The 27,357-nt window shown below is 38.0% G+C and overlaps 1 protein-coding gene across 2 annotated transcripts in view; it reads left to right on the plus strand.

The window, feature by feature from the left end:
- The window catches only part of PCDH11X (protocadherin 11 X-linked), a 419,799-nt gene extending 393,907 nt beyond the window's left edge, over positions 1 to 25,892 (plus strand). For both annotated transcript variants that reach the window (XM_063170837.1, XM_063170838.1), the window contains one exon: positions 21,348 to 25,892. In XM_063170837.1, coding sequence (XP_063026907.1) covers positions 21,348 to 21,739 — 392 coding nt within the window. In that variant the 3' untranslated portion in view covers positions 21,740 to 25,892. The remainder of the gene's footprint in view (positions 1 to 21,347) is intronic.
- Positions 25,893 to 27,357: the final 1,465 nt, after the last annotated feature.

Below are 27,357 nucleotides of genomic sequence, written 5' to 3' on the forward strand. Positions count from 1 at the left end.
CCAGCCTGGATGTGCCAGCCTGGGTGTGCCAGCAGGGACAGGTGAAATCCAAAGCCAAAGCCACAGGGAGCCTCCTCCTTGCCCCAAACATAAACTCTCTCTTCTCTTGAAGTTTGCATTCCTTTTTCCTTCCAATTAAGGGAGGTGACCACTTAATTCCAGCTAATTAGGGGGTTTTTAGATCTATTCTCCACTGTACATGCCAGATCAGCACCTTACCTGTGCTGGGAACTCTCGCGGATTAATTGTTCCTACTGCACAGTTTAATTACTTCCCCTCAACTCTTATTTACTTTTGACTTCTAATTGACTTTATGAATGCCTTTATTTGTTTTGTGTGACTCTTTAAGGAGAAACTGGTAATATTGGGGTTTTTTTCCCAGTAAAAATTGCAAAATACCTACAGGAAACTTTGCTGTTATGTGGGTAAACTTGTTTTCTAAGAGATTATAATGTGGAGGACTTAAAAAAAAAATATGTGTAGGCCAAAGGCTTTTGTACTCACAATTTTCTAATTTTTCTGAGTTGATGATTCTCAGTTCTAGTTTGTAGTTTTCCCCTTTTGTTTCCATGCCATTTGATCAGGATCTGTTTTCTGATCATCTGGCAAGACTTTCATTTTGAAAAGAGGCTTCTACCTGTGAAGCTTGAGATTAAAAGCCTCAAAACATGAATCCTGAAGATGCAAAAATCATCAATGCAGCTCTATAAAATGTTCTCTAAGTGTGACATCATGCTTGATCTTTGGATTTCATTTTCTGCTGCTCAGTTTTTGTCCCTACGGCATTATAATGATGCAAAGTTGATTTTGTCTCTGATAAATATATTATTAATCCATCAATAATAAAAGATTGCTGTATATCCTTTTCTAATTTAACTTTCTGTCTTTAGCTGTGAAGTGGAAAGGTTGGTTGTTGTTTTTTTTTTATTCCTTTTATTCAATTTCTTGTCTGCCTGCAACCATTTTCTCATTCAGTTTAACACTCAATTTATGCAGTGTCCATCTCCTACCCTGAAGAACAAGAGTCTTCTACTTAATAAGAAATACTTATTGGCACATAGCTTTGATTCATAAAGAGAATGTTTCCTTGAGAGAATAATCGGTTTGGGATTTTTTTTTTTCCTGCTTACCAAAGGAGCTTATCATGTTCTTTTACAGAATCCTTAATATTGGTGTTTTTCCTCCTTGAATGTGAATAAGTGCTGCAGTCTGGAGGAAAACTGACTCCTAACTTATCTCTCTTTCTTCAAATCAAAAAATGCCTTTCAAAAATTGGGAGTTATAACTCTGTTTCCAGCAGAAAAAAAAAAAAGAAAAAAAGGGAAAATCTATATTGTTGAGTCCTGTAAACAAGATGATCCCTGTGACTGCAAACTGTGCTGGTTCAAAGGCAGCCGGGTCCCCTTGGCCCTTTGGAGAACAAGTCAGCTCAGAACAACATCTAATAATGCAATGGAGTTAGAGGTCAAATTTGTTGGGTTTGCAGTGAGAAAATGTTTTACAGGCTGGTGTGCTGATGGTCTGTCAACATCAGGAGTGAAGTGGGAATCAGGTAGACAAATCTAGTGGGGATTTGTCTAATTAGCAGTGACCTGTATTAAAGCAGAGCTGCCTGAATTAAATTAGACATTGCTCATCTGGTAGTAACTTTCTTTATATCTGAGAATCTGGCAAATCTCATCTAGAATGCTAATTCTGTCCTTCTGTCCTTTCCTCTGGGGTATCTTTTCATTCAATAATGAGTTCCTTCATTGTTTTTAAATTTAGAACAGAGCCCCCTTTTTTTGGGTGGGGTGGGGAATGCCTTTTAATTTCTACACTGAAATATTCAAATAGAGTTCTTTTGAGGGAAAGCAGTAGGAGAGGTGGGTGCTTCGGGTAGTATCAGATCTGATGCCTTAAAATATAAAATATTGAGTATCAAGGTAGCATCTGAAAACTTCTCTGTGCCAGAAGATTTTAATAAAATAATCTCCAGCATTTGGCATGCTGGTGTTTTAAACCTAAACCTCCTTTTTGTGGAGTTCTATGCTGCCACTGACCATCCTTCTCCTCTCTCTTGGGGTAAATAACCTCCCCTTGTTTGGATAAATCTGAGTTTCCTTGAGCTGCTGCCCACCCAAAGTTTGAGCAGCTTTAGGCTCAGCTTTGAGGAAAGTTGGGGCAGTGCAGAGTGGCTGCTGCTCGTGTGAACTCTGCCAAGATGCCTTGATAAACTGGCAAGGAAATTAAAATACAAGGGTAGAAGGGATTACAGACACAGATAGAGGGATTAGACTGTGCACTAGCAGCAAGACTCGCTGTAAAACTGTTGCTTCAGGCTTTTGTTTATTATTTGGAGAAATTCTATTTAAATGCAGATTAGATTTTGTACCTAGAAGTACGACTTGGTCTTTGTTTAGAGGCTGCACAGAGCAGAATGAACGCGGGGCTCTTGTTTTCATTTCTGGGTGAACTTTGGCAGACACGTTGCTTATCCTGTTATCTGGATTAGATATGCAAGCTCTGCACACAGGAGCTCCAGCAGTTTGTTTGGAGACCCGGCTTTAATTAATCAGTGTAAGATTCCCAAATTGCCTGGGGATGAAAAACTGCTCCTGAGGAGTTGTAATTGGCTGCTGACCAAACAGAAGGGCCCAGCCCTGCTCTGGCTTGGGAGGGGGAGAGGAGGGCAGGGGCAGCAGGGAGAAAAGGCAAAGAAGAAGAAACAATCAGTGAATTAGACAATTAAATTTTGTGACCTGAAATCTCTTCATTCTGCAAACAGCTTAAGAGTTTTGTATCTGTAATCAATCACCTTGTGAAATGACATTTTGTCTTCTTTAAAAGTAAAAATGAAATTCAAATGGTGCTTTAGCAGTGCTGATGGGTTTATGAAAAGTAGTCTGAAAAGTCTTATCTTTAAATAGACTCCTAAATACTCAAAAATTATTCTTTTGCATAATGCAAAAGAATTTTCTTTTTATTTTTCATAAAAAATATCAGTAAATTGTAGCTAAGGAAATATCCCAATCACTTCCCATGGATTTAATTTGATTCCTTTGTCCATTGTTTTTTTTTCCATACAAATATCAGTAAATTGTAGCTAAGGAAATATCCCAATCACTTCCCATGGGTTTATTTTTAATCCTTTATCCATTCTTCTTCCATCTTGTCAGCGCCTCTCCAGCAATCCTTACTCTTCTCAGACTTATGATAAAGTGATAATTGACATAAATAAGACAACTTTTTGTTAATCATCTCATTTTTCTATACAAAAAAAAAATCCCACATGCCATACTAAAACCACTGACTTCAAGGGATATTTTCATGTCACCTGTTTCTTCCTCTCCAGTATAATTTGTGGCTTATCCACCAAGTTTCAGGGCAGAAAATGCACACAGTGATTGGCAGGAACTGTCACTGGGAATCATGTACAGAAGCAGAACTGAAATATGTTTTAGGATTTGAGATTTTGACCCAATTTTTAGAAAAGCATGGGTAGTTTGAATTGTTATAAATAAATATATATAGAAATATAAATATGACTCTTGTTTTTTGCCTAATATTTCAGATGGCAGCCAGATTCCAGATTTGGCTGACTGGAAACCAAGAGTGTGCTCTGAGCAGATTTCTTTCCCCAGCCACAGAACATGTTCAGTGATTTTCCATTGATCATTTAGCATGGCAATAACAAGGCAATGTAATGCATTTAATGTGGTGTTATGGTCATGGTGAACCATTTGGCAAGGTAATATTTTAGTATTATCAGGTTCATAAGAGCTTGTCTTTTGAGGATCTAATGAACATTTCTGCATGTATTATCCAGCTTTCTTATGAAGTGGGGAAAACATGAAGATCAAGTCATTGCTTAAAGGAAGTTGTTGAAACTTTTTGCCTCATGATATTTTAGGTCCCCTGTGGCTTTTTTTGCTCCTTTCTTTATTTCTTTTTTTTTGGAAAAGATAAAACAGCAACTTAAATGAAAAAAGAAAATATTATTCAAAAAGTAAAGAACCCTGGACCAATAATTTACAAGGAGAAACGTATTCTTGAGAGCTCACACACTCCATTCAAAGTATCACAGCTATTTAAAAAAATCTGAATTTGTACAAATTTTTTTCTGTACTACCCCTTCAGAGAGTCATTTGTTTTCCTTCATCTGTATTTGGTAATATGATAAGCTGTGCATAAAATAAGTCAGAAAATATAAGTATCTGTGATGAACAATGCAAGACTGGTGAGTGAGAGAATTTGCCATATAAGCCAGAGGAGAGAGCACTGAATCCCAGAATGGGCAGTGTGGGATTGTCACATTGTCACTGTCACCTTCTGCTATCAGACCAGTGGATGTTCTAAAAGGTAATTATTGGAACAGCTTATTTACCTTTGGTGCATCATTTCACAGTCACTGGTACTCTTAAGCTCTATCGGATATTTGTGTTCTTTTTCAAGAGCTTTTTGTACCACCCTATCAATTGACTGGAATACAGCAATTACCAGCTTTGATTTGAATATGTGCTCTAATCTGTGTGCTCTGGCCAATCATTTTAATACTTATTTTCATTTTTCAATTACCATTTTAGGCAGGTTGGCAGGACCAGCAAAAGTTACAAGCTCTAACTTAGTTGTGTTTTAGTTGTGAACGTTTTCTGAGAGTTTTTTTGGGTTTTTTGTGCTGGAGAGAGAAGCCTGCATTCAGGATGCTTACTGTGAGCTGTGGAACTTCTGAAGTAACTGTACCTAAAAATCTTTGGACAAATGGCCTTTCTAGTGGGTACTTGGAGTCCAAATTAGAAAATGCAGCTTGCTGAGCTGCCTTCTGGGGTGGCCAGCACCTTGTTACTGTGAGGATGGAACCTTGTAATGAAAAGTCTGGCATTAAAACCTGATGGACCAGAGCTCCTTTGGAGAGCACCTGCCTTTCCCCTCTTCCCTTTTCTCTTTCATGAAAGGATAGATATTAATATCTGCTCTTTTCCCCCTCTTTTTTCTCTGGAACATGAGAATGCGACCATTCACTTCAAAGCTCTTATTCTCCAAGCTGTCACAAGTGCAGGGGCCAAGTGCAAAGCTCTTTTGTTGGGAGCTGGACACCCCTTCTCCTGCTCCTGCTTTGGAGCTGTCCTCAAGCCCATTTACCCACTCTGCTCCATAATGACATTGATCTAATCCCTACTCTCAGCAAATGCCAAGCCCTAACCCATTTTCATGTGCTTCTTGCTTCCTCTGAAGGGTCTCTCTTGTGAAAAGGGGTGCAAGCTCATCCAGGGAAATTTGAGTAACGTGGCCAAGATATTTCAAAAGTCATCATTTAGGAGGAGCAGGTACATTTGTTTGTAATTTACAATTTAGGAAAGCCATTCTTGAAGATGAATTGTTGAATGAAGCCATTCTGATGAAGATGAATATACTCGTGAGAGTTTTAAACAATTATGTCACTTTAAACTACCCAAAAATTCAAGTTCAACAGCAGATTTTTGTCCTGTTCTCCTTGTTGCCAAATGCAATGTTCTCTTGGGGGTCAGCACAGAAAGTCTCAAATTCTCAGCAACCAGGGTTCCAATGCCCTTCCCCTCTCTCCATTCTCTGTACTTGGAAAGGAGATGGAAGGTGCAGCCTGTCTGTAGAGCCTGTCTGTCTGTCTGTCTGTCTGTCTGTAGGGAGAAAAGGGCACAACCCAAGGCAGGAGCACGCAGGGAAAAAAGGCTACAGAGCAAACCACACATCAGCCAGGGGTAACAACAGCACCGTTCTGAGCAACACTGATGGAGGTGCACGTGTCTCATTGCACCAGGGCCAATCTATTTTAACTTACATAAAAATAATGGGATTTTACAGTGGGAACAGTTGTAACTACCGTCCAGTCCGTTTTAAAAATGAATTAAAGTTTGATTCCGAGAAGCGCTTTGAGGAATTTCTAGAATTGGTTTGTCATGTAAAATTTTATGGAATCGTTACGTTTTATTGCATTACAGTTAGTGCTAAATTTTTTGGAAAGTTTTGGCACCATAAGAAATCATCAAAGCACATAAAATTCTCTGATTTTTAGCGGTTTATTAAAATAATGAACTCTTAATCATGGCAAGACTATTTTAAGTGTATTCATGGCTTTTTGATGTTCTATTTTGTTAGATTTAGTAATGATAATGAAAGACAGCTCTTTAATATTCCCATTTTTTGCTGTACATTTGGAAATGGGCAACACAGCGCTCTGGTGGAGGGAGAAAACTGAATTTTTGCTATCAGGTTTTGTCATTTGGGTTTCTTTGAGTGCTAAGGCTATCATCCCCTTCTGCAACAGGTATGCTTTGAAAATGATATAATATAATATAATATAATATAATATAATATAATATAATATAATATAATATAATATAATATAATATAATATAATATAATATAATATAATATAATATAATATAATATAATATAATATCCAGTGTTCAAGAGTGTAAAAATATGGTCTAAGCTATCTCAAGTTGGGCACCCAGATATAATGAAATAATGGAGGCTGTATAGTTTTGCTCAGGTTTTTTAATTCCTCAGTTTCCCCGATGCAAATGGCCTCAATAAAGCAAATAATGCAGGTGGGGTATTATTCATGTTCATGGATTGTGCTGTGAAAACAACAGAGTACATGAGGAAATGAATAAATCTGCATGCAACATGAGGCTTTGAAAGTATTAATTAAAAAGGTGTATGGCCACATGCTGATTAGAGTAGATAAAGAGAAATATTGAATAACTACTTACTCTCTGAATTGGGCCCGAGGGTGCTATGAGAAAAATAGTATATGATGATTTAATTAAAGTTTGCATCAAAACACATTTACACAAAGGAGCAGAGTTAATGCTGCAGAGTCTGCACTTCTAACTCTCCAGTGCTTCCCTGGGAAATGCTGGATCCCTTTCAGGACAGAGGTTCCTCCCTGGGACATCAGCTGCTGATCAGACACTTGGTATATTCACCTCACTGAAGGCCTTAGATTCGAGGCGTTCATAGAATAAAAAGTATTTGAATCAGAAAAAAACCCCAAATATTGATAGCAGCACATTTGGGAGCACAACTCAGTTGGGTTCTGGAATATGATAAAAGAAAGGGGGGAAAGGGAGCTGGGATGTTCTGAAGGAGCCATCCAGATAAGCTACATATTTACAAGCTTAAGCACTAATATTTATTATTATATCAGTATATAAGATCCTCTGTAAGATATCTAGGCAGAGCCAAGTGAGTTTTTTATTTCCTGGACAGGTCTGGAGCACTCGCTTTTTCCCCCTCTTTTTCCCTGGAGAAATTTGGCTATTCAAGGCCTGAAGTGACTTATTTACTCAGTGTAACAGGAGCAGGAGCAGGGAGAGGGCTCTGGTGTGTACAGAGTTAGGAGACAAGTCCATGAAGGGATGGATAAATGGAGTCACAGCCTGATAGAGATGGGGCCGTGTCCAGGAGGGGGAATTCTCCCTGTGCTGAGGCTGGGGACGAAGCAATAACTGGCTGAAATAATAATGGTTAGAACATTGACTATGATGCTGTGATCAATTGTTCATTTCAAGTGTTTCTGGGCTTTACAATAAATCTCCAAACCCCTGTTACAATCACAGTGGTGCCACACTCACAACAGCATCTCAGTGCTTTCCAATTCCACTGGATAATGGACCTAAAACTACAAAATGTGTTTGATTTTTCCAATTGTAACAGCCCTGAAACACATTATAAATGCTGTTATATCCAGTTGCTTCTGTAATTCAGATGATGTACAGACACATAGCAAGTGTGGTGAGTAGATCACCTCAAACCTCACTGAGTGCTGCAGCAATTCAATTAAATTTATTTAATTTGCTATTTATTGTCATTATCCCCATGATTACAGTAGGTTTGGAGCCCTAATGATCATTTCTGCCTCAGGGCAGCACAGAGGGTAAGAAAAAGGACCTGTGAGTGTGAAAATGAGAAAAATACTCAGTGTTAGAACCTCCCTATTTGGGGAGTTGGAGTCGGGTTTATTGTTTGTTTGTTGTTTCTCCCCCAAGATTTTCATGTCCTTTTCTGCAGAAGTTCTGCCATCATTCCATTTTCATCTGTCACCATTCCAGTCCCATCTCCCAGCATTCCAACAGCCCAGGCAGTGGGAGGCTTTTTCCCAGCCATGATAAATTATTCTCTGTCAGAATCCAAATCTGCCTTTTCAAATCTGATCATTTGTGATGAATTTATTCTGTTAACATGGGCTTGAATAGAAGCAATAGAGGATAATAAATTAACTTTGAGCATATTAATGACATCTCTAGACTATGGGTGAATTAAGGAATAAATAGATTAAATAGGTTCAATAACAGGTTGGTGAACACTTAGTCAGCAATTGACTGGTAGCTTTTCATTTAGGTCCTTTTATATCCTATGGTTAATTAAAAAACTTAAAAGATTTAAAGCAGCCGTTTGGAGCCCAGACTGAGCTCCAGCTCCTCTGCCATCCACAGGAACTGTAGGAAAGGTGCTTGTGAAATGCAGTTTGCTGAAGCTCGGGGAACATCAGCTTCAGAAATCCAGGTTTGGACCCTCTCAAAAAGAAATCTGTGCCAGAAGTGGTGACAGCTTTTTATAAGGCATCTGCCAGAGCAGCACCTAGCCCAGACTTCAAATATCCTTTCTGTAGAAGTTAAGAAAAAAATAAACATAAATTGTGGAATTTTGTGGGTTTGCTCTTATGAACTAGGGATTATATTAGTTCAAGGATTTCACTCCCAGCAAGAACTGCTGGGATTTGTTTAATTGCCTTCAATGTGTGTCTGCCCCAGCCAGGATTTCAAAACTGGTTTGAAGCTTAGACTTTCAAAAGAGCTGGATGCTGAGTTGAGTGACTTTGTAAGGACTGATTTTTCTTCAATCTGATCCTAGGGGAGCCTCTGTCCTGCAGCAGAGAAATGGCTGATTGAGGCTCATACACTGAAGGAGGTGACAAGTTCCCTGACAAGTCTGATTGCTAGTTTTTAACCTTGTTAAATAATATATGTTAGGCTTTTATTAGCCTTGGCATACCCGTGCCAAAGCTTATCAAACAGGACTGAACATTACATTTCTTGCAAAGACAGCTATGGTTCAATGTATAAAAATATGAATATAAGGAGGGCTGAGTCAAAACTTGACACCTACTCTCTGAAATTTGAAGGTCAATAAATTTATATCTCTCCTCAGAATCCTCACATAGACACACACAGACAGTGTGTGGTTATAAGAAGGTGTTTATATCATTGAGTTTATAAAAGCATAATTTTAAAGATCAACTAATATGTTGATTTCCATTTTAAAATACTTCCATCTTTGAAGTAATGAAGTTTAATTTATATACAATTGGATATCTCATGAAGTTTAACTTAATACTTCCACAGTTTTATGCTTTTTACGCTCCAAGGAAGAAATAATAATAATAATAATAATAATAATAATAATAATAATAATAATAATAATAATAATAATAATAATAATAATAATAATAATAATAATAATAATAATAATAATAATAGTACCCTGTTTTCAGGCAGTCCTGATGGTTGCAGGCACAAACCTTTCCTGACAGCTGCTGCAATGGGCTGACAAGGTGCTGTCAGCAACTGCTCATTTCCATCCTCTTGGCTGATCTTACTGACACTAAAATCTTCCAGAATAATCACAGCTATCGCTGTTTCCTAACAATGTCTTATTAAAATTATCCATGCTAGGAGAAAATGTTCTGTAAAGAATTGTGTTGAGTGTTGATCTGGCCTAAATTATTCCCATCACTTGTCAATTGTTCAGGGGCTGATAGAATCATCTGTTTAAAAAAAAAACTTTACAAATTTAGTAATGCTTCTAGCTGAAATTCCAGTATTTTTATGTTTTAATTGGAAATTACTTGGAAGAATATATATATATATATATATATACATATATATATTCTGGAGGTGCCAACAATGCCTACAAAAGGCCAATTAGAAATTTGGAGCCATCTCAATCAGTGATTTTGGACTCTCAGGTGAATGATGGAAACTGTGGATTTCAGGAATCTGAAATTTTCCTTTTTCTTGTTCAAATGCCTGCTTGGAATGAGGCTCTGAGCTAATGTGCAAAGATTGCTCCAAATCACTCAGAGCCACCCTCCAATGCCTGACTGGAGCACAATGAAGTTTGGATTATGCTGTTTTAAATTATCACCCATTTGAAGTAATTTTCTTTATAAAACAAGATTAAAATGACTGTAATTCAAAACATTTTACCTCAAATTGATGTGAAAATTGTAGTGTTCGTATTATTTCCATTTTTCAATTTGACAAAACATTTCACTCCACATACAAGCTTTTCTGTGTTGTCACTATCTTAACAGTGAAAATATGAATTTTACTCTGTGCACTTGACTCTTTCCTGATGTGTCTTATTTCTTAACACTACTTATTTAAGTTTTTGAAAGCATGTCTTTCTATAGATTGTTGTAATTCCTGGGGAAAATACAAACAGATTTAGGAGGTTTGCTTACCTCATTTCTGACCCACACAGTGACAGTTTATAACTTCATATTGTTAAATTTGTTCTCTGGTCTTCTTACATGCCTGATGGTTAGATAACTGCTGATGCATGAGCAAAGCAAGGGAGAAATTGAAGCTCTAGCTTAATGGAGTTGAAACTCAGATTATTTACCTGGAACTTCCTTTCATTTGTTTTCATAGTAATACCACAGGAGACATTTCCCTGAATTTTCCCTCAAAGCTTAATTTCTCTGGATAGAATCATATAGGGAAAGAATAGTCTTTTCCTCAGAAGTTTATTTCATAGACAGGGAGTATTATTAGTAATACTTTTTAAAAATATAGTAAATTCTGAGTACCTTACTTGAGTTCCCCATGAAAAAGGGCATTTGTGTCATCTAAGAGTTCTTGAGCAAGCAAAGAACAGAACAACGCTGAAAAGCACTTGAAAATTAAGTGACTTGCAGAAGTCCTTGTGTAAACTCTTGCCAGTGAGATTTACAACTGCAAAGTTCCCGGCCTAAAAATACAATTGCATTTATTTTTAAAGTCACACTGTGCTCGACCGTAAGTGCAACAGAATGCCAAACCTTATCACTTAAAGTAATAGCAAGGCACATGTCAGCTCTCAGACCCTCAAAGTCTGCAGAAGGGCCATTTTTGTGTGCTCAGTCTGCAGAGGATAATTCATTCCTTACTAGGGGGTATGATTTCAGGAGCTGAGAGCTTTAACTAGTACATATGTATAGGGCAGATTTAAAGTGATTATGGAAATGTCACCGCAGGACAATGCATTATTAGCAGGCCCTCATATGTTGTATGCTGTCCCCTTATGTTTGCTGATAATTAAAAAGCAGATTGGGATGTCATGGTGAGAATGAGTGCAAAATGTCCCTTTTATCATTTGCAATAAATATGAAATAGTGGTCTTGCTGTATCCTTCAGTGATTGTTCTATTTGTGTTGGTGACAAATGACATCTTTCTCCTTGTAATGTGCCTGCAGGGTTAAATGACTTTATTATTATTAATGAGTCATTGCTCCAGCTGCCCAGAAATACAGGGAGTAGGAAACATAAGAGATTTAGACCTGAGTAATTACAAATGTAATTATTACCTTTCAAATTTCATTTTCACGCCGATCACAAGGTTGTTAATCAAACATGGCCCTTTCCATGCGCTCACACTTTTTGGAGCCTTTGTCAAAGGGATGAGCAGCTCCGTGGGTCCGCTGAGGGTACTCAGTGGCAGATTGACAAAGTGGCCTTGACAGAAAACTGCTGTGAAAAATTGGATGGGGGCTGCTGTGCAGCCATCAAGGAGCTGTGCTGGAGAGGGCTCTCCAAGAGGAAAACCCTCCTGAGCTGCAGCCATATGGAGGAGAGTCCTCTTGGGGAGGTGGAACGGTGCAGTTCCACTCCTCCAGCCTGTCTGTCCTTCCTCAAGGTTGTTGGTTGTCATGGAGGGATCTAAAAACACAGCAGAGCCAGCGTGCTGCTTTAGGGGATTAAAAACCGTGGCCTCTTACCCTGATATATTTATCCTCATCACTCATAGTTGGGGATTTTTAAGTTTTGAGGTGGAGCATAAGGTTTATTCTCCGGCTGTGGTGGAGAGGGTGTTGCAGGAAATTCAGGAAAGGGGAACTGGGACAGTGTTCACAGGGGTCTGAGGATGAGGGACAAGACGAGGATCTGGCTCCATGTTTCAGAAGGCTTGATTTATTATTTTATGATAAATATTACACTAAAACTATACTAAAAGAATAGAAGAAAGGATTTCATCAGAAGGCAGGCTAAGAATAGAAAAAGAAGGAGTGATAACAAAGGTTTGTGGCTTGGACAGAGAGTCCGAGCCAGCAGACTGTGATTGGCCATTAATTAGAAACAACCACATGAGACCAATCCCAGATGCACCTGTTGCATCCCACAGCAGCAGATAACCATTGTTTGCATTTTGTTCCTGAGGCCTCCGAGCTTCTCAGGAGGAAAAATCCTAAGGAAAGGATTTTCCATAAAAGATGTCTGCGACAGGGAATAGCTGTGATTGTTGTTAGGCCATGCTGCTGATACCATGGAATATAAGCAGGGCTGTTTCCCACAATCATAACCTGCATTGATATTTATTGTGAAATGTAAAATCTGAGGGACAGCTTTGGGGAAATGAGAACATTTCCATTCAATAATGCCATTTCTCATAATATGAAAGAGCCTCATATTTTAAAGAAATCAGTGAAAATGAATTGAATGGAGAAAATGGGAACTACCAGGTACCACACTTTATAACCCCAAATGTGATGTGAATCAGCACTGTCACAAAGCATTTGAATCTTGAAACTGCATTTTTGATGGGAAAATTGTTTTGTCAAAAAACCCTCAGCAAGCTTTATTTATATATTCAGCTGTAATGAATTAGTACTGTTGATGGTCCAATAAAATGTGATAGCTATCAGCACTCAAAAAAGCATCGTGTGTTTCCTAGATATCAGCATAGGTAATTATTGCAAAAATGTTTAGAAGTATTTGAAAATAAATAGGGTATTCATAGTAAAAAAATGTTTTGCTAATGTTCTAATGAAGAAATATAGTTTGTTTGTTTTTTTCCCCTTGAAATGCAATTGGAGTCACCACAAAAGGTACAGAATATTTTTAGATTGTTGTAGGTGTGTTTTGGTTGCTGCTCTAGTGGTCTTTGGCTTTAAATTTCTGTTTGTGTATATCTGATGATGAAAACACAATTCAGAACAACTTTTACTGGCTATCTCTTAAGTTACCACAGGAGATATCTGTTTACTAGCTCAATGAGCATTCGGGCATTTTATGACTCCCTTTTGAAAATTAATGTTTCATTTAAGTGTCTGAACTGTGACCAATTCCCCACAGTTGTTAAATTATTTCATTTAAAAGATTTTTTTAGCATTCTACTTTCCATCAAACTTTTGCTTAGTTTTTACTGTGAAGTCAATAAAAAGGAAGGCAGAGCCCCATTTGGCATGGAGATGCACCAAGAGAATGAGGTGTACAGAGGGTGTAATGTAAACCCAGACATTTGAGGGGTTTTTCCCTTGAAGGAGCTGCTGTGTGTGAACAGAACTGAGCAGGAATTTCTGCTGATCCCCATCCTCCTCCCCAGCCCCTGAGCTCTGCTGAGCCCCCACTCTGCTCCTTGGCACAAGTGTTGGAATCTGGGATGAGCTGGGATAAAGGAATATTGATATTTTCCTCTGCATCCTTTATCAAGGGTTAGTGCTGCTGACCCTGTCCTACCCAGAAATTCCCTTCCCTGTGTCTCTCTCTGACACTCATCCCCTCTCCAAGCCCAGATCTTTGTTCTGATGTATCAGAATTTTGATTGATGTATCTGATTTTTTGATTACGCAGCCTAAGCTTAGGAAATGTATTTTCTTCTGCTTCCACACCAAAGTGAGTTAATGTAGATTGCATAGTGATTCTTAGTTCTCTTTATGAATCCTCACTCTTTTGGGATATTTAGTGACTTTCAGTAAAACCAATAAGCTGCCTTTCCTTCATGGGCACACATAATTTTATTAGAAACCTAAATCTGAAAAATTAGGTATAGTGTTATATTCTGTGTAGATTCTCTGCAAAGTGACAGCAGAAGTCCCTTTTTATTCAGCACATTATTGTAGGATATTGTGTTTATTACAGGAATTTTACACCAGCAGCAGAGCTTAATATATATCACTTAAAGTGCATAATCTTTGCAGGTATGGGGGAAAAAATGCAAATTTCACTCTTTACTATGTTTCCAGGTCGAAGGTTATTGCTGGAGTATAAACCATTTCTCACTATGTAGTTTCACCTTGTTTAATTGATTTGAATTTGAATTTATATTCCATGTTAAATAATGAACCATGTATTAATAATTAAGAAGGTTCAGTACAAATGGGAAGCAGTTAATTAAATATTAAATAAAGCACGTTGTATTAGCCAGTATTGTAATCAATATATTAGATTTTAGGTTATCCATTTTAGATGGTCATTATACTTTACTAGTTATAGTTAAAATTCTCATTGAAAACTCAATATAGATTTTATAGGCCAAGAAACATGCAGCCTTTGTAAATGACCATATTTTTTTCCATAAATATCAGCAAAACATGGGCATAAAAGATGAATTCAATTGGACTGTTAGAGCAATAAGGGTCACTGCCATGTACTCTGTCACACCCGTGTTCATTAGGCTGAAAAGAAGAGTTTGCAGGAGGTTTGGGGGTTTGGCTTTGTTGTGTTTTTCTTTTGGTTTGTTTTATTCTTTTTCTTTTTCTGTGGAAAACAGTAATTATTGAAGCTGAACTTTTTACAGGAGCATTGCCTTTAGACCATATCTTGGGTATGATTATTACAAGATTATGGTTCTAGTCAGAATAGCAATGAGGTAAGCAAATGAAAGATTAATGTGCTTTATTTGTGGGCTATTGTTTGTGAGGGAAAGATTCACTTCACAAGAGTAGTTAATGAGACAGGAATTATCAGAGGCTGACTCTCTTGCCCTGACACTTTTCCTCCCTTTTCTCTTTTACCAACTTTCCTTGGCCATCTTTAACAATGTTTGCTTGACTTGTTGAATTCAGGTGCAAAATCCTCATACCCCATCCCATCATTTGGATTCCATGAGAAGGATTTTTTCTGATTAAATTCAGATTAAAACTGTGACTGTTAGGATATAAACTGTTCACTGGAATGGAAGCAGAGCTGATTCTTGCAAGCTGCCCATCACAATCTGGCAAGTCTAGGTAGCATAGAAAGATGTGATTTCCCTCATCCTCAGTCAGAACATCTGGAGGATCAATCTTCCTCTGATTTCTCACAAGCAAAGCAAGCTCTGTACACACGGCTGAAAATCAGAGAGTGGTGTGTCCTACTTGTCCTTTGAATAAAAAGGTTCCAAGGGTAGAATTTAAGTAACTCTTTTAGGTTTTTAATTTATTGAGACGTATACAGGAAATAAAATATTCATAGGGAACTCCTCCCAAAGGCATTTTATTATTAAACCAAAAAGCTAGAGTATATTATAGCAGCACTCATTTAGGTTTTCTCTATTCAAGCTTCTTCCTCCTGACCTTATTAAAGTAACCCAGTTTACACTAACTACTATTCCCCCCTCCCTTTTTTATTGTTAATGACATTTCTGTTCTCCTCATATGGTGGAGACCTCTAACTGATGTTACTCCAGTGGCCACTTTTGGTCACCAGGGTAATTCCTGACGATAATTTCCCCACATCACGCTTGAGTTCCTGCTTAGATTCACTACCACATTTAGTAAATACACACGGGCACAACGTGCTGGGGGAGCCTGACCCCTTCCTTAGGAACCAGTGGCTGAGAGGAGCAGTTGGGGTTGTCATCTCCATCACTCTGGGGGTTCCTGCTGAGCAGAGAGGGCTGGAGCTGCACTGGGAGCTGCTTCAAGCGAAACGCTTCAGCAAACGAGAGGCGCTTCTGGCTGCTGACAGAACAGTGTTGGCACTGCAAGCCATGTATTCATATATGTGCTGTGTTGTGAAAATATGAAAAATAGCTCAGCAATGGCATAATTATGGGCAATTTGCTTAATTGCTTGCTAATTGTTGCTTGCTTTATTATGAAACAAGAGTGCTCTAAATGTAACACTGGATGGTTTGCATCCAAAATGTGTCAAATTCAAAACTGGCTTTTCATTAAGGCTTCAGCTACATGGCTTTATGATTCAAGCACTCTGTATTCTGTGGTTTAAGGTTTTTCTCTTTTTTTTTTTTTTTAATTAGTTTGGAAATTTTCTTGGCACTGTTTCAATGCCCCTCAACCTGCACTGGTATGGTGCAGTCTGGTGGTTTCTGAACTTCTAATGAATCTGAGTACTTTGTTAATGAATTAATTTACCAATGTCTTGTGATCATAGCTACACATGTGGGTAAAGGTGGAGATTTTTAAAGGGTTCTCCAGGAGCTCATGCTCTGGATTGTCCTTCCTTAGGGAAGCACATCTTCCTTTCAGCACATTTGGATGTTTTCTTTTAAGGGATATGTACAATTCTGAAAGTTTGCCTTTTGGAAAAGCTGCTCTCTTCTTTTTCAACCAACATATCCAGATGTGAGCAGAGGGTTAGACCAAAAGTCTTTTCCAGCCTGTGATTCTGTGGCCAAGTGAGGACTTTGATGGCAGAGAGAAGAAAGCTCTCTTGATGTTCTTTTAGTAGTACAAGTCTCTTCTGAGGCTGGAGGGAAAGGGTAGAAAAGAAAGCGTGTTGTCTGTACACCAAGTATGTGCTTCAATGATTTTACAGGTATTTTCCAACCAAAATGATTCCATAATTGTAACTTTTCAACATTCTGAGGCTGCGGGTAACAGACTCGTACCAACAGCCTGTCTTGCTTTGGGAATTTTCCATGAGAAACAGTCTTAAAACTGGAAGATGACATTAAGCTGGAAATGCCAAAGAATTGTCCCACATTTTGTAGACTGAGAAGGAGAGTAGCTCTGTCAAGATCTCCAAAAAGCAAAGAGGAGAATTAATATTTTTATTTAGTACCTCTAAAGTCCCACTCAGACCTTGTAACCACAGGAAGTCTCTGATCAAAACAAACAAACATACCTTTTTTAAGTATTTTTTGTATCTGTTTTTGTTGAAGGATAGCTATCTGGCAAGGCTGAAATTCCACATTTTCATGAGTGAAGGTAAATATTCTTGAAAATTGTTTTGAACTATAAATGATGAGACTGTGGAACAATGAAGAAAGTCTTTTAACTGTTGTGCTTGTAGTTATATTTGACAGTTCTGATCTAAACATTTCTTAAGAGCTGACAGACATTTTCTTTAAAAATGTTCTTATATCTGCAGACAATTAAAAAAAAGCATTCCTAAAACAACGTGGAGTTCAAATCAAAGTGGTAAACTCACATGTGCATGAGTGTGATCTATTATATGAATTAAAAATTCTCTTTTGTATTATTTGCGTGTCATGTTTGAAGAATCTCCATGTAGTATGGAAAGAATATCAAAAATTGAGGGTTTATAACTGACTGAAGTAAGAAATTAGTCAGACTGCTAAGAGTGCAATGGAATATACTCTTTATTCATAATATGTGGGGAATACGCAAACTCCTATTTCCATTTATAAACCTGTCATGTCTTGTGTAAGAAGATGGTACCAGACACTGAATTTCACTTGCAAGAACCATCATTTCTTCTGAAAATATTCAGAGACAGCTGGAACTTTCTCTTCCTTGATGGGTAGAGGCAGGTGTCAGAGGTGTTTCCTTCTCCTGATTACTTATCAGACTATGCAGAATAATCACCTGCGCTACTGCTTTGGAATGAGGGGGAAACTTTGAGAATATTTGATTGTCACTTGCAAAGAAACAAAACAGAAGGAAGCTTAAAGAGCAGCAGCCAGAAGGTGCCGTGGTCAATTTGCAGAGCTCCTGATAAATGAGCCCTTGAACAGTGAGTTTCACATCTCCCACAAGTGTGGAATGATATGGAAGGAAAACAGAGAATGGGTTTGACAAAAAGGAGAGCTATTTCATGGTCTGGAAGAGCAGGCAAAAGTTAGATCATGCTCCATGAATATTCATTTTCCTACAGTTTGCTCTAGTTTGAGTTATTTTCCAAGAGTCACTGCTTTGTGGGTGTGGGAAGTTGTTTGTTTGTTTGTTTGACTTAGAAAAGGTTTTTATTTTTTCAAAGTTAAGGAGAACTGTATATTTTACATGATATTAACCATAAGCACTGATGAAAGCATACTCTGACAACAATATTGAAACAAGATTAAATGAAAGATTATGACTTCTACAAAAGATGTTTCTTCTAAACAATCCTGCATACAAATGACTTTTGTATTTGAAAAACCCCATATTAAAACAAAATAATTTTAATTAATATTTTAGGATTGTGTCCAGGATTATTATAAAGCTTTGGATTTTTCTTTCTTGTGTTTATTTAATTTATTTTTTTATTTTTTAATAAACTAAAAACTCAGATTAAAATATCTCTTTCTTAACAGAATAAGCAAGACTCTAACTAAGAATACTCTTATTCTTAACATGGCAAAGTGTTCCAAGTCTCCAGGTAGTCTGAAAACATGTGGCACAAAATTACTGTACTGGTCTTTGAAATGGTGTGGAGGCTGTTTCGTTTGTGACCTTTTTTCTTCCACAGTTGCCTTGGCCAGTGTTAAATGTTAGATTTTTATTGTCAAATGATTCCTTTTGCTGTTTCAGCTTTGTGTACTCTCTTCCTGTAGTTTGAGAAAAATGGGACAGTAGAAGTGTTGTAACCACTTGCTGCGAAGAGCTTAAAACAAATAAGTATAATTTCCAAATAAATAATTGTATGTTTCACATTTTAACTGAATTTATAGCATTTTAAGGGTTTTTTCATTAATGCAGAAAAAGTTCAGTTCCTCTACAAAGTGGGGATAACTCCACACTTTGTCAAGGTTGTACCTGATTTCAGTGGATTGCCTTCATCAGAATAGAAGCAAACCTGGATAATTAAAGAGCTTAAAGGACTTGTATATACTTAAATTTATGTCTCTTATAGCAGATAGTAGGACACAGAAAGATTAGACTAATCTACCACTAGAAACTTTTCTTTTTTGCAGTAACTATAGACTCCACTGAATTATTTCCATATTTAAGTCTCCTACTGCCCATCAAAAGTGGATTAGTATTGCAGCAGCAAGGTGCCAAAGCTTTGTCAGGATTAAACTGAAAAATACTTAGGCAAAATGACTGAGGACATGTTGAAATGCCAGCAATACACCAAAATAACATTTATAAACAATCACTCCTCTAGCTGACACATACAGCATCCTGAAGGAGAAATAATCAAGAATAGAGCATTCATGCTATAACAAGCAACCAGCTGTCTTCTTAGAAATTGTAGATTTTTTTAAAAAATGTATCCTGGTTTGGACAGCAGCATTATATATTTCAATGCCTGAAGGAAAAAAAGCTTAATTCCTTTGTATTGAGATGTAACATGGAAATAAGTGTTTGTGCTCTGCAGCTTTACACAGACTCCAACATGCAAAATATTTGTTAAAACAGAAATGCAGCATCTGTTTAAACATAAAGCTCAGAGGGTGGGAGGCTCCTACTCAGCACTCTCACTTCTATAAGTAATTTTTGTGGCATTCCTTCCCCAGTGCTTATGAGCCAGAATCTGATTTTAAATGCTATTTTCATTAAGACAGATATTAAAAATATGTATTTATCATTCACTGGGGAGTTTTATAAAGAAAACACAAGGAAATACCCAATCAGATATTCTTCTGTACTTCTGGTGTATTTAACACAGGAAGAGAATATAAAATTAACGCTTGCAATATTAAAACTATTTTGAGGAATCATGTGCAGAAATTTAATTCCTTTAATTTTTAATTTACCTACCATGCTAAAGCCACAATTTAAATGAAATAGATCAAGAATATTTATGTATTACATATGAACATCTTTCAGATTAATAGTTTACTTTGCCTTTGAACAAATTAAAATTTCTATAATCCCTTTTCAAGGGCACAAACCTTGCATCTACTGAAGAAATCTGCTTTGATTACTCGCCAAATATAGAGGTTACATCTTCTTTTGCTGGTACTCTTTGATTTTTCAAGGTGTCCAGTATTGAATGCATGGAGAAATCAATTCTCTTTAAAATAGCTGTTACACTCTTTCATTCTTATAACTCTTGAGTGCTTCTTTGAGGCCAATGGATCATCTTGGCCAGTGTCCAGTTTAGGGGTTTTTTTGCCTTCAGCAAAGAATAACAATAAAAAAAATCCAGTTTTAAGAGAATATTTACAAAAAGTTATTTTCTTTCAAGTACTTCTATGCAAATATTTAAAGTAATGGCATTAAATTTTCATAAAGTTTTTAGCTTTATTACAGAAATGACAATTGCAAGGAGTGAAAATATTATTTTAGGTAAGTGGCTGGTCCAGAGGATGTGGTCAAATTGTGCCAGAGGAGGTTTAATTTGGACATCAGGAAAAAATTTCTTCACTGAATGGATCAGAAAGCATTGGAAGAGGCTTCTCAGGGAGGTGGTGGATTCACCATCCTGGGAGTGGTCAAAAAGCAGGTGGATGTGGCACTTGGGGATTTTTTAGTGGTGAATGGGGTGGCACTGGGCTAATGGTTTGACTCACTGGTCTGAGAAGTGTTTTCCAACCTGAGCAGGTGTATGATCTAGAAAATCGAGTGTACAAGGTCGTATTATAAAGATTTAATAATGGTGTGAACTGTGACAACAGTGTGGGCCCCAACATGTGAACATTCACTGAAGCTCTTCACCTGGAGGCCTTTTCCTCCCAAAATATGGCCATCATTGTAGGATAGGGATTGCTTTGTTGAGGAGGCCTTTTCCTCCCAAAATGGAGGATAGGATGGAATCCCCATTGTTGTAGGGTGGGGATTGCTTTATTGAGGAGGCCTTTTCCTCCCTAACTGTGGCCATCATCGTAGGACAGGAATGTCCTTTCTTGAGGAGGCCTTTTCCTCCCAAAATGGAGGATGGGATGGAATCCCCATTGTTGTAGGGTGGGGATTGCTTTATTGAGGAGGCCTTTTCCTCCCCAACTGTGGCCATCATTGTAAAACAGGAATTGCTTTGTTGAGGAGGCCTTTTCCCCATGAAATGGGAGTATAGGATGGAATCCCCATTGTTGTAGGATGGGGATTGCTTTGTTGAGGAGTCCTCCTCCCAAAGGAGGCCATCACTGTAGGACAGGCACTCTTTATTGAGGAGGCCTCTTCCTCCCAAACCATGGCCAACATTGTAGGACGGGGATTGCTTTGCTGACCTTGATTCCCTCCGTGTGTCTGCCCTCACACCCCTGACAGCGTCTTGTGTTTTTCCTCCCTCCCAGCCATCGAAGTGAACCTGCAGAAAGCTCTGGCCGAAGCGTCTGAGAACTGCACGCAGGAGTGCCTCATCCTCGGCCACTCCGACAACTGCTGGATGCCGCCGGCGCTGACGCAGTTCCAGCAGCCCAACCCCTCCCTGCCCTCGTTTGGCTTCCAGCAAGGCTGGGGCCGGGGCGCCAGGCCCGAGGGACGCCACACTCTCGGGAGGCCCCTGCCAAAGGACGACAGTGACAAAGGCCAGGCAGGGCCCAGGCCCCAGTTCTACAACACCTGCGAAAGACATTGCGCCGCCGAGGACGCCGTCAAGGTCATCCCCCTGGCAAACTTCGCCGCGTCCCACCCGGCGCCGGGGGCTGGCAGCGGCACCACGTTTATACACGAGCACCAGCTGTGAGTGCAGATGTGGCGAATCCCCAATTTCAGGCTTTAAGTGTGACTGTGGATGGTCACGGCCTAGCGCCGCTCCTCGGGCGCGTACAAACTCGTTAGGCTTGTGAATATTTGTGTATATAGAATCCTAAAGCTGAAAGAGAAAATCTAAATCCTTAGGACCTGGTTGAAAAGTGTTTACTGTAGTTCTTGGTGAAATCCAGAAATGGGGAAGAGAACCCACAACCCAGAAACAATCAGAAGAACAAAATCCTGTTCATTTTCCTACATGGGCCATGTAGTGCAAATATCTGCCAGCAGTTCTTTCTCCCTTTGAAGGCAGTTCCTTAGTACGGTTTGGGGAATATTGCAGTCTAAAAATAGCTTACTCGAATTTTTCTTTGTTGTTATAATTTATAGCATATTCATAGATTTCATCTTCCATTTGCTTAGCTTTAGAGATCAAGTGAGCAATTTCTCATTTGATTGCTTGACATAATAGAATTAATAAGATCCTAAAATCTAATTCTTCAGAAGGATGGTATATCTTCCCACCAAAATTTATCTTTTATATAATTAAGAAGGAGAATGTACGTGACAACTGATTTTTATTTTAATTTTCATTGGCTCAATGTACAGGTATTTATTCTCTGAAAGAATGCAATAGATGAAATAGAAAGCTCTCAACTAGGCTTTTCTGTGTGAAATAAACAACCTGACAATGAAAGGATATCCAAGATCAAAAATGGAAACAAATAACAAACAACTTTTTTTAATTTCCAAGATTTTCCTTTCTATAATAATTCAAGGAACAATATTATACTTATTATGTTTTTTAAGCCATAAGTCTATTCCTCTCTTTTTTTTGGTCTTTTTTTTGTCTTGCAGAGCTTGCTTGGCAACTGTTCCTGTTAGTTGAAAATTACATGGGCACTGCTGAAAACAGTAGGAAGTGGGGTAGTTTTTTTGGCTGATGTGATGTCGTGGCAGCAAGCTACAGGTGTTTTAAAGAATATTTAATAGTTATATGTATGGCTTTTTTTACAGCTCTGTTCACCTATTGTAAGTATCCAGTGAAAGTTTAACTATCATATTAGTTACTTCATCACAAACCTGTTAGATTGAGAAGTACTTGTCATTGTGGATTAGTTGTTAGAGAATGACTGATAGTGCTCAGCAAAGAAAGAAGGAACTAGGTAATGGAAGTTGGATTAATATAAGCAAAGCCTAATCATATTATTTGAAAAATTCTCAAGGTGATTCTCTTTAAAGAGGAAGGATTTTTTTTCTGTGTACTGGAGAATATATTCTCTTGGAGAATTCCACAGTGGATGAAAAGGAGTTTTCTTTCTTAGATGAAAAAAACACATATTTTCTCTAGTATTTCCTTCTAGTACTTTGTTGGTCTTTAGCCATTTCATCATTTGCAGTATGTACATACCAAGAAATTTTTCCTTTAAGAAAATGCATAACTTTTTTGTTTTATTGCTACATTAAGTGAGACAATCGAAGCTGTATGGAGGGGAAAAACAGTGTGTGAATATTTCCTATGGGTAGAACTCTATGTAGGCTTCATAATGTAACTTAAAACTGTAATTTATAAACAAAACTGTGTGTAAAAATGCTGTAATATTAGCTGCTTGTAAAATTTACAGAAGTTCAAGTTGTTGAGGGTTTCCAATGAATGCTAAAAGAGCTTCTCTTATGTGCCCAGCAGGTATAAGTAGCTTTATATATCGCTGTCCCCACTGTAAATCTATTCAAACCACATTTAGATTTTATGTGCAAAATATAAAAAAAGAAAAACTTCACTTTTAACCTACTGATAGGATTTAATTAGTGGACATCAGATTATCTAATGGTGTACTTTGCTTTCCTTTTATTCTTTTTTTAATAGTTTTCAATAATGTTTAGAAATGATGTGGCACACTGGCTTCCAGTTGCATGTAAATCCTGGAAAAAAAATCACAATCCTTTGGGTACTGACACATCTCATTTCCAATTCTGAGACAATTAAAAAATTGACAAATTAATTCATACCTAATGTATACAAAGCCCTTTGTTTGCTTTGGAGACATCAGGAGGAGAGAATTCAGCAGTTATTTTCAGGGATATGCAAAAAATGAGCTTATCTGGAGTTTACACAGATTTACCAAACACACTAATTGTGCAAATTTAGAATAATGCTGGTAGTAATTCCTGCTATTGCAAGCAGAGGTTTTTAGTTTTTAGTACAGATGCTGCTATACCAAATGTTTACAGAATTGGCAGCTCCATTGGAAAACTCTTTTTTTTTTTTCTTGTTTTTTCACCTGCAACTGTTCTTTTGGGGATGAAAATTGTAACTGAAATTTCTTGGCAAGGAATTTATTTCTAAAATTTTAGGATTTTTATAAGAAAAGGTGAAGGACCCAGAATTAGTGGGGTTTTTTCATTGATAGGGGAAAAAAACCAGCAAGCTTAATTTTAATATTTGGGTTTATTTTGCTTTTTTCCCTAAGATAGAGGAGCACTTAACCTTGCCCCTTCCTCTGAAAACAACCAAACAAAAACCCAATGAAACACCCAAACCAAACAACAAGAAAAAATTAAAAAGCTTAGTGACAATGAGTCTGATTATAAATATTAAACATTATGTCCATGGAAATGTGTTTGATATTTTAAAATTCAGTCAACAAGTTACAGAACAATTAATTGTAAATACACATTCTATCAGGAGATAAACTGTTCCCTCATTTTTATATCTCTAATATATAAAAATAAACTTTTCTGAGTAGCATGTCAGTATCCAGAGGAACAATGTTACTAGAGACTCATTACACATCTTGCCATATATATAAATAATTTATCTAGTACATAGACTGTATATTTTTGTGTATTTTTTTTTTCCTTTTTTAGTCATTTAACTTATTTTATCTTACTTGTGTGAATTTGTGGAGAAAACAATTCTATATACAATATACAGTACAATGCTAGTTACATGATTAGATTTGTTCCATACTGTGTAACAATAAAGGAAAACCTTTGCCTTCAAAGTGATGTGTCACACAGTCGAGCCTAGATTATTCCCCCTCCAAACTCACGCTTGCTGCACTCCTGAGTATTGCAAAAAGGATTATTTCCATTTTGTAAAGCAGTCTGTGCTAAAGTAAAAAACAAACAAAAAACAAAAAAATGTTAAAAGAAAGACCCGAGTCAAACAGTTTGAAGTGAGAGATGCTGTTTCTTTGTTTTCCTGAGCTGTGCTGCATTCTCAAGTGTCACTTAATTCTAAATAATCGAGCAGTGTGCCTGGCCAGGCGGAGCCTGCAGAGCACCTGCTCTGGGGTAGGAGCTGGCTGGATGCAGGTCATTTAGCTAATTAGCATGGCAATGAGCCCGTGCTAACGAAGCCTGGGGGTTCATGGGTGGCAGCTCCACACGGCATCAGCCCCGTGGTGCTGAGCCCAGCCTTGGCATCCCTGGGCCTGGATCTGATGGGATTTCCATCAGGAAAGGGATTTTGGCTCTGTGGTGCCCTGAGCAAGCTGCAATCCGTGGGGACACAAAGCCACCACCATTCCCCTGCTCCCAGCACGGCCCAGCCCAAGGCAGAGCCTCAACATTTCCACTGGTAATGCTTGATTAGCTCAAGGTTGTTGGAGTCAAGCTGAGGTTTTAAAGTTGGAAAATTTAAGCTTGGCTTTATTTGATTTCCCATGTTTTCCTTTTGCAGGCTGAATACCGACCCTTAATCAATGAGAAGCAATTAATTGATCACACTGCAGTTTACTACCCTGATTTAGCTGGGTAAATAAAAGGGAAGGAATTGGTTTGTGCAGACACAAAGTAAAGTTGAAGGCAAAGATTTTATTTGGTATACATAGGAAAATTGTGTATAACTTATGTTATCCCTAGTGAAGAAAGAGATTGACGATTTCTTGTAAATATTTGAGTTTGTATTTCTGGGAAATCTCCCTGCTCTGTGGCATACTACAGGATCTGAGAGTGAGCAGTGTATGTCTGTGTATTGAAACAGCCCTAACCACACTCTACAAATGATGCAGCTGGACACCATATACTACAGTCCAGCAGCATTTGAAGTCCAGTCAATTTGCAGTAGTTCTATTTCAGGTTTCTGTACAGCATGTTGTCTTGTTAATTACAATGCTTATTAATAAACTAGATCCACAAAAGCAGTTTTCTCCTTTGCACTGTTTTCTTTGGGTTTCTGAAACATGAGTTCTTTAAAAGTATTCCCCCAGATATGCTTTTCTCCCATTTTCAAGTGGGAACTTTCCAAAGTTCCTTTACCAGGAATCCCCAAACTGTCAGAAAGTCAAGAACATTTAACTCTGCTTGCAGTTGCTTCAGCACCTGAGTAGAAGGCTTCTGGTAAGCAATAAAAATATTCACACAATGTGTAGAGCAATTGAGCTTTATATGCTCAGGAATATCTTCCATTTCTGTGCCATTTCTCTTTGTACCAAGCTCCCCCTTTTCACTATGCCTCTGATACATTTACTTATAGAAAATCGTTATGAGCTGGAGGCAGGAGTGTTTATGGTCTTTGCTTTGTTAGAAAAGAAGCTATTTCTAATTGAGACAACATGGTTAATGAGTTGTTGTTGAGCTAAAGGGATTATCCTCTCACCATGAATGTGATATAAAGAAATAACCATCAAACGAGGAACTAATGAAATAACACTTTATGCATTTTTCTATCTTATTTTAGTCCATATTTAAAGAGCAGCTCTTGCTGGCCTGACACTAAGGCAGTAATATCTTATTCTTTGATGCAGTTGTGGCTTTTATGTCTGCAGGACCCTTTCAAGCAGGAAAATATTATTTATTTTGGCATCAGAACTGTGCACGAGTAGATTCCCTTAGAGCCAATAACTGCTGACACATCAGTTGCTAGGCTAGATAATATATTCAACCTCCAAATTAAGAGAATGGATGAAAATGTGTGGAGATGAAGGGTTTCCCTGGTTTGGATGAAGTTGGCAATATTTTGGGGCAAGGAAAGTGTGGAATTTCAGAGGGCTGATCAAACAAGAACAGAGCTAGGCAGAAATGTGCAGCACCTGAAGAAGTGCAGAATTTTGTCACTGGTGTCACTGCAGAGCTGCAGGGGAATTGCAGAATTGTGCTCTCATCTTCCTGCTGTCCTCCCTGCTCTGGCAAGGTGGAAACTCCTGAATCCCAGGGATTTGCTGGCCAGCCCTACAAAATGCAATATTTTCACCAAAGTGCTCAAAAAACATCTCTTGCCTGTAGGAAGGGCTTCAACTCCTGGTAGGTAATTTGTGCTGAGGTAAGGTCTTGCTGGAGCATGCACATGGATTTGTTTAAAGTGGAACATTTCTTTAAGATAGAACATTTGTTTCCCAGCAGTGAGCAGTTTTGGAGATGTGCTGCCCATATGAAATTTTAGCATTTTTGTCTTTTCCCCAGTTTTTTCCAGGTGTGGCCCTAGGGCTGAGCCTGAGTCTGCTCCTCCTCAGAAGTGCCACATACAAATCAGAAGAGGAAAGGAGCCAGGAAACAGCTCTCCTCCCTTGAGTGCTCATGAAAGGCATATTTTAAGAAGGTATTTGTGGACTCTGCTTCCAAAAAAGCCTTTCTCCAAGATGTATCCTTCGTGTCCTGGTCCTTGCATTT

The sequence above is a fragment of the Melospiza melodia genome, chromosome 16 (genome assembly GCF_035770615.1).
Source record: "Melospiza melodia melodia isolate bMelMel2 chromosome 16, bMelMel2.pri, whole genome shotgun sequence".
Lineage (NCBI taxonomy): Eukaryota > Metazoa > Chordata > Aves > Passeriformes > Passerellidae > Melospiza > Melospiza melodia.